We start from the raw sequence: 20,391 nt of genomic DNA, 5'->3' as shown, positions 1-20,391 counted from the left end.
TCTAGAATTTCAGACTGCAGGGACATTGACTCAACCTTTCTTTAGTCTAACCTTGTTTGTGTTGTGCTGTTTTTAATAGCTTGTGATGGGGTTATCAGTATTTTGAATGCTGACACACAGCTCACTATTGTTATTTTATTTATTTTTTTATTTTCTATGACTAATGACAAAAGTAATTACAACATTATTCTTTTTCTACCCTCTACCCCACAGTTTTCCAATTAGTCATTCCTATTTTGAAAGACAAAAGTTGTACTCTGATATTCCTTATCTACAATCCATGTGAGTAGCTCCACAATCATTGTTAAAATAATGAAATTAAAATCTGAAATTGAGAAATACCATAAACTCTTCTCAATATCTGAGATCAAAGCACATGCTTTATTTCAAAAAGGTCTTTTTTTTTTTAATATGTAGGATTAATTTGTGATCTACATCAGAATATACACCATTACATTTCTAGTGAAATTTCTGTTTCTGACATGAACAAAAGTTATGCTAGAGATTGAGATTTTCTGTTAATATATGTGATATAACTTAGGCTGGGGGGGGGGGGGGAAGCAACCTATTCCCCTAAAAACTCTTAAAAGTAAACAGAGACAATTCTCAAAAACCTTCCTCAATTCCTTATAAATAAACTTCTAATCTTACTGAGAGGCTATAGGTAGGAGTCAGGGCAGTTTATTTTCCTCTGCTCTTTCTTTTTTTCTGCTTGACTTCATAATAATTAGTGAGATGTTCTTCGTAGTATCTTTATCCTGGGGACTGAATGGTGGACCATAATGATGACTGATGGCAAAACAGTCAGTCTCTTCCAACTTGGAGTAAAATGTGACTCAAAGATCTAGAGTTCAAAGAGATTCCATCATACCTTTGCCTGGAGCCACTAATCCAAATTTGCTGCTGACTGAAACATTTGGAACTCCGCATACTCAAGCTGAATCGTTCCTGTGAGACCATTTGGCCCATTGACTATAACAGAAAGTCATAGCTTTACAGTCTTTACCTAACAGTACTATTTACTAAAGCTTTAACAGCTGTTTCTTCTCTAATTGTCTCTTTATGACGTTATTTAAAGTAAACCCTAACTCTTAGTAATATAAAAAGATAGAGTTCATATTTTATGCCTTCACATAAATTACACTAATGTCTGTTATATACCATTCTTTCCTGGATATCTTACGTGCTGACAGCGTAAAGAAAAAATATTAATATTACTGTGAATTTTTTCATATCGAATTATTCACAGAATTATTTTTTTCAAATTCAAAACATTTTTAATATGACACTACAGGATGAAAAATACACAATTAAAAATAAAAGCACAAAAATCCCTTAGATTTATAAAAAATCCAAGCTGAATCAGAACCATAGTAGTTTTTCAAAGTCTGCTACATGATGTCAGGTACAAATGGGCTTTTGAATATAATGTAATGAAAGGAAGAAGAAGAAAAGGCCTGAAGCACTATGCTGCTCTATGACCTACACGGGGAACAAAAGGTTAAGCATTCAGCACAGTACTGCATTATCAATTGTATCCATCAAAGCAGCTAATGGAGATTTTTCTATAGAAACTGCTATTTAAATGAAAACCTCAAAAATCACAGAAAAATTACTTTTGTTCTACATATACACATGCATGAAACAAGCATACATTCTCTTCAAAATATATTAGAACATTCCTGGACTTAAATTTTAGCAATTAAACCAGATTTTATTAAGAGACATTTATAACAACTCTGCTTCTTTCCCTTATATGATCTGATACGTACTCTTGGAAATGCATCTCCACTGTCTTTGTACTTACGTTAGACAGATGTGCCAGTTCTATCTCTAGAAAAGAATCCGTAGTTTTGGGTTCAGGTCGTATAGTGACAACGATGATTTTTGAATTAACAACTGTAAAATTCCTGAAAAAATCATGTAAAAAATGGAAGATTTAACTTAATAGCATTAAATAAGGCTGCTGCTATTACATTAAAAGAAGTACCCCATGGATATTTTCAATGACTTTCTGTGCCAAATATTTAGTGAGAAAACATACTTGTTTGGAAGTGGTAAATACAGTTGCTAGTTACCAACCATACCCAACACATTAAAGACTGAAGAGCAACAACGATAGCAGAAGCGCCATTCTTCCAGTGTGATTTACTAATTATAAAGGCATATTGATGACACAAACATTCAGGCAACATTTAAATACATATCATTCAACTCTCTCATGGTAGACCTGCTAGTTGTGTTTTGTATGAGATAGATAGTCATTTTTCTTTCAAAGTGCTATGTTAGCTTTTTTTCTCCGTGTTAACTGTAAAAATCTGAAGATGGATGAGTGTCATGGGAGAGTCTACAGATCTGTTGGTTCTGTGCTGTTTTTGTGAAAAAAAACCCCCATACTTGCTCCATTTTTTGAAAAATCGTTGCTTTTGGTAAATGTATGGGCAACTTCATCATTTAAATGTCTTTTAATGTATAATCCATAGTTGAGCCCTGATTGAAATCCCACTGAAAACAATCAGAATTTCTCACAGATGCCAGACTTCATTAGCTGTTATGTTATGGCACATGTTTACCCACAATGATATTTTTCGGATAATTTTCTCTAATTCATCACCCAGCTCTCTTTTTATGTAAAACATCTATCAGCATATTTTGTGGCTGCCTTTCTAGGACAGATCTAGTATTTCCAAGGTTGTGCTAATACAGGCATAAAGAGATGTTGACATGGTGTTCATGTCTGTGATCCTTGCTTCTTATGACCCCCTCAGGCTTAAAACAATCACCGGCTACCAGACTGACTGTTTTGGTAATCTTTATGACGTTTCCATTGCATATAATGCTGCTTTCAACAAAAACACTGTGCTGATCACACATAAAAAAGGATGAAACATCACAGAAAGACTTACTCATGGATAGATATTATCAATCAAAGAATAATCTAGGCAGTCTAGATGTAATACACAATATCAACCTTTTCTTTTCTTTTCTTTTTTTTTTTTTTGCTTTAATTGTTTATTTTCTCTGGGAAACGGTATTTTGAAGAGGATTCCATTTTGTTGGATCACTGAAACAGGAATCACCATGGCTACATTTATTGACAAAAACTTATCTCTCTAGCAGACTAGCATTTAACACTGGGCAAACTTTCAGTGAATTCTGCAGAGGTGGGGTAATGAAACTACCACTAACCTTAATGCTTATACAGTAGCTGAATACCCATAAATATTCCCAAGTAAGACATAATTAAAACAAATTAAAACAAAACTCTACATAAAGACAAAACTGTTTTTCTCTAACAGGTCATAATTGGTGGAAATAGGGCTTAGTAGCTATTAAAAGATTTCATCTATTTTGGAAATTTACAAAAGTGAATTGCTGATACTTATGTACTTGAACACAATAAATCTTCGTGGCTGATTAATTGCTGTACCTAATTCTGGTACACTTCTAATGGTTCTTGGGTAAGATCCAAAAGACCATTTAAAGTGCCTAGCTTGCAACTTAAGTACATAAATTTTGCCTAGATCTCATAAAAACCCTGCCTAGCCAGTTAGGTTCTCAAGAGTCCCTAGAAGACTTTTTCACCAGAAAATAAATGTTACTGCCTACATTGCTATGAAATGATGTCTGTACCTCTCACTGCTGTCCTGGCTGGGCTGAATGCCTAGTTATATATCTCATTTTTAGCCATTTAGATTAGTTCCTGGAAGAATGTGATCTGGCAAGTATATTCTAAACCCACATAACACAAAAGATACCACTGAATTCAGCTCAAAGCGTTGCAGTCAAAACAATTTCCTTCAGAACCACTAGCGCCCGTGGTATTTTCATTGAAGACCATTTTTTTGTACTGCAGCTTAGTGCTGAGAACACTTTTTTCAGGAATTTAAGTAACCAGCTTTTACAAAACTTTCCTGGAGGCAGAATATGTGGGTTGCAATCCCTCTCATGCTTGGAACAACATCTCACACTTCCTGCGCAAGTGCATTAGCTTAGACCTTATTATATGGCAGGTGGAGAGTGACTTCACCATTACCTCTTTCTCCTTCGTCTGTCTTTTTTAAGAAAACGGTGAGCCTACCACTGATATCTGACAGGACAATTTAAGTATCTAAGCCCAGGAAACAGTTTCAAGCTTCACAGAGCCCTGATCAGATCTGTAACTAAATGCTTTTAAGTCTGGGAGAGAGACAAGGTTTCAGATGTAAATTTTTGTTGGCATTCCCTACAGGCAGGCTTAGCTGTCCGAATCCACCCACCCACCTGCTGCCTGCTGTCATTTGTGAATTCTGTACTAACTCTTAATTCATTGAATAGAGGAGGTACTTTCAGGGGCTGGGAGCTAAGCACTTAACGGACAATTCTCAGTATCACCTGTCTCTTGCTTACCCTAGGTCCAGGCCCTAGATGTTACCCATAGCTACCCAGTTTCTATCCATGATGGAACTGTGTTTCTAAATGGGCACTGACTCCACATTCCAGGATTTTCATGCAATTTTTTTGCATAAATCATTTTTTGTAATATGCCTGCAGATATGTCATAAAAGACATGTTAAACTGGAACCTACAAGAAGTCCATACTTACAGTAAATCATATGATGAATGATCCATTTGATTATTAAAAAACCCTAAAAATCTAAAAAAACTTGATTATCAAAAAATCGTTATCTTTAATGAGATGACTTGTATGAGATGGTCTTCCCCTGACTGTCCAGAAAAGCACATATTAGGGCCAAATTTTTGAAATTTTTTTTGAAACTGATTACTCAGAAAATGTATTAAATTTCTTGGGAATTATAGTTAAATAAACCCTTGAAGATTCAAGATAACAAAGTTTGAGTGAGTAAACTCTAACAAAGAACTTTCAGAGCTGGTGGCCTAGTGTTTTTTTCACATCTGAATTTATAAAAATATTAATAAAACAAACAGAGTTATTTTACTAAATCTTTTTTTTTCTATCAGGTATTCTTTTATATCAGGGTATACATGTTCATTCTTTGTGATAGGAAATTCAGGCTTTCTTTCCTTTTCAGAATGACTTCACATTACTCAAGAAAAATGAATATATGAGTAAGGCATGTTGCTATCCCAAGACAGCATGAATGAAATTCAATGTGTAAATGCTGTGTATATATTAGAAAAACTATGGATGCTGTAGTAGTAACGCTATGCAGTAAGAGCCGATTATTCTGTCCTCGTCTAACAAAGCACATCAGCTGGTCTAAAGAAGTCTAAGGGCATTTTTGGCTGTACATTTGGCTGCATTTGAAGCGGATGGTTTAGGAATGAAGTTTTAGACAGGGGAAGAGAATGTTTCAGTGAATTAACAGGAAAAGTCAAGATGTTTGTATAAGTGATAGGAAGAAAACCTTGGAACAGCAAAACCATTGATGCAATATTTGTTCTTATTTGGCAGAGGAAAAGTTAAAAACTATCTTACTGTATGGCAATATGCAATATATTCCATCAGATTGCCCAAGAGACAAATTATATATAAAATTTTTAGATGAGTATTACACTGAGAATTTTCTGTGAATGCTAACAATAATATATACATATTCTGGGATGCAAGGGCCATGGAAGTATGACTCAGTCTATAATACTCAGAATATTTCAGTATTTCACTCTACGATTAAGAAAAAAAGATCTCTATGACATTACAAAACAGTGCAATACAGCAAAGTGTGTTAGATGTACTTTACTTACTTGTGCATGGGAAGAAAATAATTATTCTATTTCTATAAGTGAGAATAAAGTACTTTTTCTCTTCCCTGCCCTCTTCTTTAAACAGTCCTTGTAAAATTGTTTGAATATCATATATGTACTATTAGGACTATTCATGTTGCTCAGAAAGGTTTGTGCTTTGTTTTTGGATTCGTATAATTGCCAAGTTCTCATCCCACATTGTCTTTACAAGACTTGTTGTTAACAGACTCCAAGCCAGTAAAAACAAGAAAAATCAAGTCCATATACTAAAATGTAGTTAATTTTGAAACTTGAGAAATATATTGTATAGTGTCCTAGATAATGAAATCCTCATTATATTCACAGAACACCTGTGTTGTACCAGATGGGGGCTCTGTGGTAAGGTGCTTTGAAAGATTTTCACTAAAGATGTATTGATAGAAATTTGTTTTCTTCTTTGAAAAGCAAAAAAATTCCCTTGTGATAATGCAGAAACTTGCATATCTTTTAGTGCTGGTAGTAAGGAAGGCATAGGAAAGTGTCACCACTATTCTTTTGAAAGCTACAAAAAGCAGGATTTCATACAATGAAATATTTATTTTTCTCCTGCCCTGGTGTCTGAAAAAACTGGGACAGAAATCTCATGAGAAGTGTTTAAAGCTCTCTGAATATTTAACTGCAGCCAGTAGAAGTCACTTCTCTTATCAGATAGTCAAGTCTAAATCATGTGGCCTTTGAACTCTTGTTTTACCTTAGTTCATTGTTTTGTTTATCTTTATTCTCACATATTTTGTCAACTGTCATTTTATTTAGAACCACATCACATAAGATGCTTATCCAGAATGTTTTTCTTTTTTTAAATGTGATACATTGTGCATAGCTACCACACTTCTAGGCATTGTATAAAAACCAGATGGTATTACCTTCCTTCACATTCTAGTGTTTGTTCTGTACATAATGCTATTGTGGTGAAGCACTTCACTATGTTCAGCACAAATATGGTTATCACAATAATGCTTATTACAGTTAAATAACATTAGCATAAGTAATAATGAGTATAAAGTCATACAGGATGATTGTTTTCCATTTCAAAAACATAAGCAGACAAAAACATACCTTTTCCAGACCCAGTGGGATGAATGGAGAGATTTTAACATGCTCATGTTCCCAAACAAGTGTAAAATGATTAACCACTCTGAATAAAGGTTCCTTTAAAACCTTCATTTTAGTTCTAATTTTAGAGACGAGTCTAATGGCTCAACAAATTAAGCACTAAACGTGGTTGCAGGGTTTTTTTTTCCAGTTTAGAGTTGTGTCTGAAGGAGTATTAAAATGGTTTGAATGCATTCAAATTGTTCAAAATAGTGTTGCCTTTATGCAACTATTGTTACTATTTTAAGGTCATGAGATCAAATCTTGAATATGATCACCATGGGCAAAAAAATCCAATGTGATACATTTCCTGATGATGTAAGAGATATAAGCTGTAAAAGTTTCAGTATAACTTCATTATAAACATTAAAGAAGTGGAGGGAAGTACAGAGGTGCTAAACTCCTAACAAAGAAGAGACTAGAGGTACCCTGGAATATGTGTTGTATTTTGATATCACAGATTAATCATGGCTTTTATTCCTTATTCTCATACATAAGAGAAAGTAACACTACTCATTTCCTTTTCTTGGACAGCTGAGAATTGGATTCAAATAATATTGAACATATTCAGAGGCAAAGTGGGATATCTTCTTATCTGAATTTCTAAAGACTTCATTTATGAACAAATACATGTAGATTATTACACCATTATGTTTTAGAAGCTCACAAAACCTCTCTACAAGCTGAACGGTACAGAAAAATGGTCAAATTCACTGTGGAAATCAATAACCAGCTGAAAGTAGAACAGATAAAAGCAAAAAATTGAGAACTGAAAGGCACTCTTTCATAGTCCGTAGTACTTAATTTGCTGTACTTTTATGTCCCTATTCGGCCCCTATTCCACTGCTTCAGATGCTATTGATTCTAGTGAAGATATAGTAAGGCCTATAAACCTCACTCCTCTAAAGGATGAAATGAATGCCCTGAATGGCTTTTTCTTCTTGGCAAATACACAGCATTCAGTGGTTCACATTTGTTCTCTGTAAATTAAAATTATCAGCCTATGAGAGCTGAAAAGGCAGAATCACAGATTGCTGTTTACAGCAAAAAGGTCTGAAAGGCATATGGCCACCTCAATGCTTTCCTCGGGCTGGCAGATTGTCTTTAAGGTCTGCCAAAAAGGGCCGAATATGATAGCCATTTGGCTGTATTTCTCTGAATATGAGAGAATAGAAGAACACATCTCTCTCAAACATCTCTTCCTTCCTGGCAAATTTCAGGAATTGGCACAGCAAATGGAAAGTGCTTACTGACGTTTCGGAAGTGGTTGAGTTGTCACTTACACAGTGCCCTAAGTACATATGACTCTCATCAGTACTTCTAGGTGTCCTGTTGGGACATTAGACTATTGGAATTGCTTCCTACCTCAGAGAGATTTCTATCTGTCTCTTGAATTGCAGCAGCTCACCACACAGCACATTACAACTTTACTGGGAAGTTTTTTTCCTTTGGACTGAGACTTTTTTTGTTTCCAATGGATTTTGGCAAAAAACTTGTTTTTCCGTCCTTTGTTTCAACACTTGAAATTTTGGTTAAATAGAGTGAGGGATCCCATGGCTTTCTAATTATTCTGAATTCATTAGCAGCTATTGTGACATGATATGCAACAGTTTATTTTACAGCAAAAAGACATTAGTAGACCAAAGGTGCACAGGATCATGTGAAGTAAGCTAATATTAATGAACCATGAAATGACCTAATCGGTAATTTGAGAAGGGTGAAAATGGTTGTTTCCAAACTGCCTGTCAGCAAGTCCAGAAGGTGAAAAGCAAAACAAAAGACCATCTATTTCTTTATGTATGTGTATGGCCCTCATAACTTACATACCACAGCTGTTCAGGTGCATGCATGTCTTGTTTCTAAAAGAGATCCTCACTACAGTTCTGCTGTCCCTTCTGAATGCAGCTTGCATGGAAAAAGGACTTGGAAAATTACTAACAGAGACTTGTGTAAAAGGAGAGCAGGCTTCCTTATTATATCAGGTTATTATGTCATTACTAGATCACTTGTACTAACCTTACAAGCAGTTTGAAGCACAGGTGTATGTGGCCTGAGCACTGACTCACATCAGTGTACAAACTCCCAGAGGAACATTTCCTTACTTAAGCTAAATTTAGATTAGATAAAATTTAAATTAAACCCATCTGATAAAAAGGTTATTTCCATAAGAGAAACGACAAAGCATGAAGACAAGACAAAGATATATATTTTAAGTAACAGTGGATGAAAATCCCACACAACCTATATGCACTGTTCACTGTCTACTTTTATCTTGACAGTATAGTTATGATCCTGAAATTTAAAATTTAATTCATATTGTATTTATGGTAAAGAAGTTTCTTACCTTAAAGTGGGCAAAATGAGTTCTAAATTTTTGTACAGCACTGCTCCAAGTACAAATACAGTTGATTCATCTAGTTCTAAAAAGAGCAAAGAAAAACTTTTCTAAAAAAATTCTGTGTTTCCCAAGCATAACTCATAAGAAATCATCATCATTTAGAATTATATCCTGGAAGTCTGCCATAAAAATGTAACACTGTTAGGTATATATCAATACATTTAAACCACTGAAAATCCCATTTTCAAAAAATCCATCATTTTGTACTAGCGTCCATGCTAGTTCATTTACCTTTATAATTAAGTATCCCTAAAGACTGTCCTTAGAGTTGAATGTGTAGTGAGTAAATTCTTTAATGTTACAGATCTGCACTGCAATGATATTTGTAAATTGGATCTGAAGCCAGAGTAATTGGTCTGCTGAGCATCATCCACTAAAAGTTAGGTCATCTGTTACGATGGTAATCTGTTGGAGTAGAGCAGTTACAGGAGGTACAGCTGAATGCAGAACTGAGCTTCAAGTCACCTGATATCTCCACAGATACAATCCTGTGCAGAATAACCAAGCATTGGCTCTGCAATGTGGAAAATAATGTCTTGGATTCCTTTAGCACTTTTTGTTCAAGATGCTGAAATTAAGCCTTGTTATAACCCTCTGACATAAGCTGTGGGTACTATATCTCCTTTGAAGATGGATAAAATAACCAGTTCTGTGTTATACAGTGGTCTGAAGAGACAAAGATTCTAAGTTCCCTTGTTAAAACCAATAAAAAATTAACATGCTGATATGCTTCTTTACCTGTTGACATAGGGGTGAAGATATTTTTTGGAATGACAACCCTATCTTCTGAGTTTCGTGCCCAATCAACCATTCCTTTTCTTCCTTTCATGGGGAAATTGATGTCAGTTAGAACAGAAGCTGCAGGAAGCTTCTGAATGCTGGCCACTGGTAAGAGAAATCACAAAATCAAGTAAAACCATGTTTCATACTTTAAAGCATTACACAGTGATAACTGTACAGCAATAACACAAATGTATAATAATATAATTCAAGTAAAGCAGAAATTTACAGGACATTAACTAGCACAGAAAGTATAGCCTCCTACTTATTATGCAGTTCTTCTATGGATTAATTATGTGGCATTGATTGTATCACTTGTCAGCCAGGTTCTTGTTAACTTTCTTAACAGAGATTATTGAATGCACTGGCTCATACCCTGAAATTCATATGTAAGGACACAGTTGTGTCTTCAGAGCAAATTCTAAAATGATTGAATGTGACAGTAAAAGGACGAGGATGCTCAAAATTGCTTTGAGAAACACAACTGCTAGATGCAGGCTAATGAAGCAATAACAGAGCTTTTATCCCCTATGCAGGCACAATTTCAAGATAGACCCGTTAAGGAGATTCACATATATTAAAAGACCTCATTGTCTCCACCCAAATCAGAACAATGCAGTATAGCACTTGATTTCTTTTCCTTGAAAGAGTAAGCCCCATTCTGCGCTTAATTATATTTTTCATCCAAACCCCCCCAAACAACGTCACTGTTATATGTATAACAGAAATAGAAAAACTGAAGAAAAAAGTATCAGATCTAATACTAGGCAGCTTACAATTTTATTTACCATCCTCATTTTCTTTCTGTCTCTAACTCAACTGTTATCTGGAAATCAGTTTTATCTTTGCTTTGAAATCTAAGTATGACTCTATGGCAACACCGTCAGTGTCTAGTAGTATTCAAACTACTTTTACGAAACTGTCATGGTTGCAAATATTTATGTACACTCAGAGAGATGAAAAACAATGTCTGGAGCACTAGCTCCACTCTTTTTGCAAGCCATGTTGATAATCTTTTCCTATGCGATGCTATTCCTAATCAATTTATGATGAGGTTAATGTAGTTGGAAGACGCTGGACATTAGGAATACACTTTGATCTGCATAATGATTTCTCTGCCAGGATTCCATGGTGGGAATGGTGTAAACAGAAAGACAATAGGGACAGCTGTAAAAGCAATCAGAACAGCAAAATTAAAGTAGAAAACCATTATGTGTCTCATCAGTGCATTTTATTTGAAAGGAAACTGTAATTTAAATCCAAAAGAAGAGGAAAATTAAGATGTTAACAATATTAGCTCTACAAATTATTACTTGATAACTGCCTCTTGGTTTCAAATCAGACTGCTTATGTATTATAGAATCACATTAGTGAGGTTGTACTTGAGGATCTTTCAGGCTTTCCATTATGAAAATATCATGAGGGGTTTACAGGGCTACTTACAATCCCCTCTGGACTGAAATTGGCATATAAACTCACAGTCCTAAGGGACGCTTAGCCTTGTAAAATTTAGGTGGTATGTTGAGGAAGAAGCGTTCAGGTGTTTCAGAATTACTGGAGCATAAAATCGATTGCGTGTTTTCACATGCAATCAGTGGATATACAGAACATATTAACACTGTGCAAATGGATTTTTTCCATGGTTACTAAAATCCAGGAAGAAATTTATTTAATTTTCAACATAAATAAAGTTAAACCCACAGTTATTTACTTTACAAAATTAAATACAGCCTGTATGAGGCTATTTGTGCAGTATTTATCTATGTATCTATCTAATTAGCCAGAAGATCCTTAATATTTCATCCACTTTTAGGATGGCAGTTCCCCTTATTGAAATAGGAAATCCATGTTATTCAATGGGATTCACTCTGCACAACAGAAAATCACTTTAGAACTGAATACATGATGAGAGTCTAGGACAGTATCTCTCTGGACTGTGTCCATCTATCTTTTTTAAATAGGGCCATTAATCATGATACCACTACTTAGATCCAGAGATATAAAATATTTGTTAAGATTTAGGTGATGAATAACACAAAAACTAAATACAAAACCTAAGCATTTGGCTTATGGCTTTTATGAGATAAATATAGATATATATTCCCATGTATGGGTCAGACAAATTTTTCTATTACTCAGAAGCAGAAACCAGCCAAACAAAAGGGTCTTTATTTAATTTCACAGGAGATGCCACCTTGACATCCTGGAGACTTCAGCTTTCTGTTTAAACAGACGGAAAGAACAGCACACATAAAACAGTAATTGAAATTGGTCTGCCAAAATGCTTACTCCATGTCCTGTGAAGACTACTGTTAAGATTAGACTACTGTAGATTATTATATCATTCTTTAGCCACTCTGTTGAGGGATTCCAAGAGCACGTGCCTAATAATTTCACACAGGACTCTGCCCTTTAAAGGTGTAAGAACAGCTTACTGGACTCCAGGAGGAGGCAACCAATTCAGCCCATATTAACATGGCCAGCTGCATGCCTGAAACAACCCGACTTCTTCAGCAGCATCATGAACTGTATTTTGGTTCTAAATGTAAGCTACTATTCTTAGTGAATATTAATACAAAACTCATCTTAAAGAGATCTGGGAGCATGACCAGTTAGCTACATTGTGAAATGAGGCTTTCTTCCTCTCAAACTCAGTTTTAATCTGTAGCATGAAAATATTTGTTTGCTTTGATGTGAGCATGAAAATAAGCAGGCCTTCTAGAGAAGAATGCATGTAATTCAGGTGCCAGGTCATTCACATGCTAGGAACTCAAATGTCATTTTCCTATATAACAGTTTTACAGAAAGAATAAGACAGAATGACAAGTCATTTGCTTTGTGTTTTATTGTATCCTTTTTATGATAAGTTTGTATTAGAAAATGTTGCTCCAATTATTGCAACCTGAATGATTCAGTTCTGCAATTACCATATGAGCACTTCATCTTCTCATTAATTTGGGGAAAAACAAAAATTGCACATATTTTTTTAAATTACCTTACCAAAACATTATGACCTGAATTTGTGAGACAGAACACTAACAGATGAGAACATTTATAGGCACTGTGGCAGGAATATTTTCACTTGTTTCTATACATACAGGGGAAGTGTGTATAATACACAGGAAATACAGTCAGTGAGAATATTAATAAGGACACTGTGCAGTGGAAAAAATAAAAAACAAAGTAAAAATGACTTAGGCAGCAGGTGAAGGAAAAAATGCGTGTACCATTTTGAAGAAAATGACTTCAAAATATAAAGATGTCCCATATATGTCATCCACAGCATATATTATTCCCTCAGATAAAAAGGTGTTTCAGTTATTGGTGCAATCCATTCTACTTTTCTAATTTGACTACCTCTTTTTGGATTGTTTATGTCAAAGACATAATACCAACATGCATCCATCTTGTCACTCCTCAGATAATTCTTACAGTTTGCACATATCTTGCTGTAGACACAATTCATCAAAGCTGGTATCATATGACAGTATGGTATCATATGAAAATATCATATGACAACATGATATATATGACAATATGCTTATGTATTTGCATTATGGCAATTTCTGTGGTATGGCAAGCATCATTCAGAAAAAAAAAAAAAAAAGATACAGTGCTTGTGTAAATTAGGAGTGATTCTTAGGTTTTGATTTAACCACTAGCACAAATCAGAAACAAAACAGTCACCCGGAGGGCTTTTGGTGGGATAAGACTTAGAGACAGTGAGTTTGGTTGCAGAGAAATAAGTTTAGAGTGTTGCATTCTTTAATTTCCTAGACAGCTTCTCTTGTGGCTTCTATATACCTTCAATTACAATTTCAATATGCTTCCCAAAGGTAAAAAGAATAAGTAGGAAAAAGGAATCTCATTCATGATGCATGCTTGTATTCAACTTGTGAAGAATGCAGGAAGTAGAATATAATCTGTATTTCTTCAAAAAGCAACATCATCATAGTTCTGAATCTTTCAGGTCAAATATATATAACTTAGATTGAAGAAGACCTACCCTAGCTATAAGCCGAAGCACAGGAAAAAAACACCTTCCTTTTAGAATTCTTCAGACATCCTGCCCAATGGTATAAATTATAACACACAGTGCTTCAATTACACATAAGAACACATACATATTTGATGATTCCATAATAATTATTGATTCATAAAAACCATTTTCAAGTAGTCCAGTCTAATCAATTTAGTGATTGCTTTGACCATAATGGATTCTTTTTAATATACCTCACATACACATCTCCATTTACCCTTTTTTCACTGTCTCGCTGCAGGTGCAAACAGTCTGTTCAATACTGCTCTACTGAAAATTTCTGAATAAGCACCTACTAACTGTTCTTACTTACTGGGTATGGCAAAATTTCTTTGGATTTGATTAATGATTACTCATAGGAATGAAGAATTTTCCATGACTATCCAAATGACCTGATTACACACAATATTATGAAAATGTTGTGTAAGTGGTTTATTCAGAGCAGCGCAAGAGGGGTTAATTAACATGTCAAGAAAGTCCTGAGTGAAATAAATATTGTGTAGTTCTTGTATACTAGCCCTTGTAGATCATGGTCTAGAATGCCAGAGCTAAAACATATTGCCGTGGTATGTATAACCCTAATGAGTTATAAGCAGTTTAGTGCAACTTCCAGTGTCTCTCTGACTGATCAATGTTGCTGGTCTCCAAATAATAAAAGATAAAAGAACCAAGTAAGTTGCATGAATAATTTTCCCCTTCTCTTTCCTACCTATCCATTACCCTCCACTGTTGAACAAAAACTGGTAACATTTCAGAATCAGCCCCTTGAAAAAAATTAATTCGCTCATAGACTAAACGAAACTTCGGCTCTCACAGTAGAGATTTAACATCTAAAATTGGATCTTAAGCCAAATTAAACAGTTGATCCCTGTTCTTGTCAAAGACTGAACCAAAACCCTGATCTGAAAACCTTTAGAAAAGATGCTCAAAATCTGAGCCTGATTTCTGTAGCACTCATCTCTTTACACAACAGGAAAAAACTACGTCTGATTCTTGTTTCTCTTAAATAGTAACATTCTGGGTTTGTTCTGTTTTACAGCACAGTAATTATGTTGATCCCTAATTCACAATTGCTTAAGATACAAGGGAATAGGGATTTATTATTTTATAATGCATCAGTGTCTTGACAGAAAAGGAAAATCACTTACAGAAATCTATATGACTAGCATAAGAACTTGACTTCTGCTTAACTCTTTGTATCAAAGCAAGATAGAAGAAATCTGAATTTGAGTGAATTTCAATCACAAACAACAGAGAATGGCTATGCTTATTAGCAGCATCATTCCCTCTTTTCCTGTCCTTTTTCGACTTGTCAATTGACAGCATACTATATATATTATTCAGCACTTAGTACACTTCAATTCATCACACAACAAGTTTTGATTTTTCAGACAGAATATTATACTGGCCTTCTGGGTGAGCTACTGCTAAATTTATATCTGGGAAAAAAACTCATGAATAGACCTGCCATTGTCACAGGTGTTCAGAATACATGAAATGATTCTTGTGTTAGAATTCAGAATACTGAGTATTTCTGCAAACCTGTCTACTAAGAGGATTCAATCAGAAACATATTTATAGATTTTAGAACTATTCTCTTGACTCTTCATATAAAACCTTTGTTTTTTTATGGAATAGATATGCTTATTCAACTTAGCTAATACTGGATATACAGGGAACAAGGTCTTGTTTTGCTCACTATCAAAGAGCCAGGTGGATATATTCAAGATCATATTCACAACAGTTTTACTTTATTCACTTAAACTCCCAAAATTTCATTTTAAAGACATTCTGGAACAACCACAAATGTTGAAATCCTCTTCTCAGGGAGACTAATTTGTGGATCTCCAGATCTGCTGTGGACTTCTGCATCTGAGCAGGCTTGATGATCTCCTTTAAAAACCTCCCCTCAGTACAAAGATAAATCCACCTTTTACCACCCACAAGATCATATATAACAGAAGGATTGTGGTGAAGTGAGATCCTGTACATGAACATAAGAACAACAACCAGGTAATCATCATTCTGTGAATAACGTGCATGCAACATCCCAGCAGAGAACCAACATCACACAGCAATGCTCAGAAAAACATCCCTAAGGAATAATGTTCTATTACCTAACAGATCTACTACTACTCCTTATGAATATCGACACAGAAATAATGCCTTCTTGAATTAGAATCGTGTTATGCTGTACTGCTCTATGGGCAGGCAAGAAGCGGGTGTCCCTAGAAGCTAGTTGTGCACTGGTATCCCTGAAGCTCAACAGCCCATAGTATATACCCACCAACTTTGGTACAAAGCAAACTGTGCCTTAAATGTGCTCACTGTTTTAGACTTCTAAAGAACAGTGTTATAGGTTAATCAAGAAACTTCCATAATAGTGGCCTCTGAACACTTCCCTCCTATATTCCATAGACATTGCAAGGGGGAAGAGAGGTACCTGTTACCTTTCTCTTTTTAAAATAATAACTTTATCATGACAAGGACCATAGAAAAATAGCAAACACATTCCTATTTTGACCATAGAAACCAGTGCAGTCCTTTAAACAATATGAGCAATAAGTGGTACATATGAACAGTCACATAACTGTCTGACAGCTAAGTATGCTTCCAACAGTATGTAAGAAATGCCAGCAATAAGCTATCGTATCAATAATATGACCAGCATAATATTTAGCACAAGTTAAAAAGCGATATGACTTGAGACAGTGATGAGGATGCATCTAATAAACACTTAGATCTCTTCTGCTACTTATGTAATTGAATTAGAAAAAATATTTTCACAGGCAGCAGGCAAGCATGTCCTCTTGTTTTTGTGTTCTCTTGTTCAATGCCAGCTTCTGTATAATTCAGGAGTATAATAATTTAAAAGACTCATGAAATATCACATATGCATATGGATTCTCAGAGTGGTTTCATATTCCCCATTTGTTATGATGAAAAATCTGGCTTGATAAAAATCAAATAGGTAGAGCATAAGACTATAATTCTCATTCTTTTTTTCCAAACCTTTCTTTGCTCCAGCTATGGAAATAAAAATGGAAATTTAAAAACTAAAAGCTCAAACAGTAGTTATCAACTTAAGAATCGCTGTTATGCACAATAAAAGCTTTATTATAAAAATAAGAGATAATCTTAAAAGATTGAAACTATTAAAATTCAGCCTCTGAGAGAGAATTAGTATATAAAAATGGTCAGAGTATCATAGAATTTCGCCATGTTCCAGATGCCAATTCAGCACATCCCCTTAGGAAAAAAAATCATCTTAACATTTTTATAGTGTAATCATTGTTACTCTGCACTTATTAACACTTCCTGTAAGTTGAATATGGCTATTTGCAGCTAGTCAGTGTGGTATGAAAAGAGCAAAATCACTTTAAAGTTTGCAAATTTAAATCACAAGTTTGAAGAAAAGCCCATCAAACTAGTGAAAAGGTAAACAAATTTTTCATGAGCAGTCAGAAGAAAATATGTCCTTATGATAAATGGAATGCTTCCTGAAATATATGGTTATTCAAACAAAAGCTTTAAACAAGACATGGAGGGAGGCTGTACTTCATTAACTGAAAGACAACTCTGTCCTCTGGGAGTAATGTTGAAGAAGGTGAAGACACGAACAGCTTAAGAGAACAACAGTCACACTCAAAGCACTGGGAGTTTCTGAAAGAGCTTTGCTATTTTCCACTTTTCTTAGCATTACTGAGCATTCATGCTACTAAGGAGGCTAAGGTCTACCTTAGCTACTCTTACCTTGTCACAAGGCACTTCTCAAGGAAAGGAAAGGCTTAGGGTAATGTGGGACAGAAGATGGAGGATGGTGAAGGAGAACGACTTGAAGCTTAAGTGAATGAGTTTTAATGTTACAGACATAAAAATGAAAAACATGGTAATAGAACAGAAGGGCAAGGCAACTGCAGCATTATTTTATACTGGCTGTACAGGGAAGGTGCACAGAAGTGTTTCTCAATCACTAAGGTGACTGAAAAAAGTGTTGGTGCTGGTGATTCAGACTGAAAACGAGGGGAAAAGAGTGAGACTGAAGATGATGTTAATGTAGTGAGCTCAGAAGATGGGAAGGATGATGAAGCTATCATCAGAGAAAAGGAGAAGAAAGAAGAGTTGAGGAAGCGAGATCATATACGTATGTTTATTTATCAGGCTTAGTGATGATTGGACATCCACAAAGAAATATTAAAAAGGTAGGCAGAGAAGACTTGACAGAGGATGAGAGATCAGTGAGGGTGAAAAAGGCACTGAAATGATTAGCAGCGAATTGATAAAATATTGCCACAATATTAAATTGCTTGGAGAGATGAAGAGCAGAGGCAGAAGGATTGGTTCCTAAAGGTCGCAAATTGAAGCAGAGGAAAGATGACCATTGTCTAACGTCTAGAGAAATGATAACCAAATCTTATTATCTAGAAATCTAGGAAGCTGTGAACTAAGTTACTCAGCACATTGAAAGGTAATATCAGGATTGAATTCTCAGGCATGTACTTAGATTTGATGCATAAAAGCCACACACAGAGAAAATAAAATAAAGCATGTGAATCAATAAGTGCTCCTAATCACACCTTTCAAAACAGGCTAGACATGGATCTCAATTTTATTTTGTTATTGAACAGCATTTTTGATTTGTGATCACACAAAATGGCAATCTTGAAGAACTTTAAGACAGAACTATGAACAGACTAAAACAGAGAGAAATATAATTTTTTCAGGCATAAAGTGTAAGAGTGTTACTAGTATGAAAGTGGTTGATGAATCCTAAAAAGTAGCATCTGATTAAAAGCCAGAAATAGTTAATATGGAGGAAATGTTTGCAAATAGCCCTCATTTTTATAGTGTGTACTTCAAATATTTTATATATTTGGATTGCTTGATCTTTTGATCCAGATCCTAATTTTGTCAGTTTAAGTAGTAACTTCAGTTGTCTTTCTCAATTCAGTACGTATGCTACAGTTTGGCAAGGAAAGATGAGTTTAATAGGCCTTTTTATAATGATGGGATTGCACGCAATTCTTATTTCTGAGCAAGGTATTAAGTGCTATAAGATAATTGAAAAACATCTTCAAATCTGAACTATAAAAGGGCCACTTACTTATTGCACACCCAAAACCTGTTAAGCAGTCTGGAGACAAAAAAGGGACACTTCTTGCACCCATGTTCTTACAGATCATAGAAAGAAATGGTCAAGAAACACGTATGATTACGAACAGCAGTAATACCAATACAAATAAGCCTTACTTAGGATTTTTTTGTCCATGTGACATGATAACATTATAGATAAAGATTATCCATTGACAATTACTGTACTGAATACAAATCTGATTTCTCTGATTTGATTTGATTGAAAGTACAGTGAGTGAATATGGCTCGTGACAAATATGACACAATAGTGGCATGTTGGTGAGAGAGACCAGAAAGCAACAGAATGGCTAGAAAGGGGTAGGGAAAAAATATAGCATATCTAGAAGACATGGATATACTAAGGTACAGATAAAGCACCAGATCTATGAGGACAAGAACAGCAAATATACAGGTTTAGCCCCCTAGAAGCGTATTCAGGTGGAGTTGTGATAGACAACAAACAAATTGCAGTATGAAGATATTGACACAATATCTAACTAGGCTTGGATTTCTCTATCTCCGTTGGAGAAGAAAATTCACCAGACGTGCAGTTCTCTCCACGTGCCTTCCCAGAAGTATTCCAACCAGAGCAACTCAATGCTTTGTTTATAGTTTGGCTCCATTAAGATTGAGAAATCAGAGAAACAGTTCTCAAACTGAGAAACAGAGAAACAGATCCTCAAGAAGTTCAAGCCTGAAGCTATATATACTCACAAGATAGGTCCTCTCATCTCGCACTGAGCTATGTAGGAGGAAAGAAGATTTGGGGTAACTGAGCAGAGTAAAATCATAGCTGAATACTCATTTGCAAAAAGGCACAATATGTAAGCCAAGGTTTCTTCTGAGAGGCAGGTTTGCTTAATTTATCCCAGATAACAGAGAGATGACTTAAATAGGGGCTTTACTAAATTCCTGACTCTACAATTTAGGGGACAGAGAGAATTCAGTCATAAGCTTAGCATTTCTTGGTGAGGATCAAATCACTTTTTTAGTGAATATCTTCTACTCTGAGTTTTTTATTCACCCTGGGGACCAAGATGTCAGGTTCCTGAATACACCCCTCCACAGCTTTAGCTGCTTCTGCTCAAAGTCAGCTCTTATGTATGTAGCTTTGTAACCTTACACCAGACTGCTGTGAAAAAGCTGCAACAAGTTGGGGTCTGTGCCCCTCCACTCAGCAGCTTCATTCAAGCTGAGGGTCCCA

General features: G+C 35.2%; 1 protein-coding gene across 1 annotated transcript in view; it reads right to left on the bottom strand.

The window, feature by feature from the left end:
• The window catches only part of ADGRB3 (adhesion G protein-coupled receptor B3), a 454,386-nt gene that overhangs the window by 187,359 nt on the left and 246,636 nt on the right, over nt 1-20,391 (bottom strand). The window contains exons 13-15 of the mRNA XM_026095915.2: nt 9,974-10,120; nt 9,182-9,257; nt 1,808-1,910 (exon numbers count right to left, since the gene is read on the bottom strand). Coding sequence (XP_025951700.1) covers nt 1,808-1,910; nt 9,182-9,257; nt 9,974-10,120 — 326 coding nt within the window. The remainder of the gene's footprint in view (nt 1-1,807; nt 1,911-9,181; nt 9,258-9,973; nt 10,121-20,391) is intronic.

This window comes from Dromaius novaehollandiae, chromosome 3 (genome assembly GCF_036370855.1).
Source record: "Dromaius novaehollandiae isolate bDroNov1 chromosome 3, bDroNov1.hap1, whole genome shotgun sequence".
Taxonomy (NCBI): domain Eukaryota; kingdom Metazoa; phylum Chordata; class Aves; order Casuariiformes; family Dromaiidae; genus Dromaius; species Dromaius novaehollandiae.
Note: the sequence above shows the minus strand (reverse complement) of the source record. Positions and strands in the feature narration are given on the sequence as shown.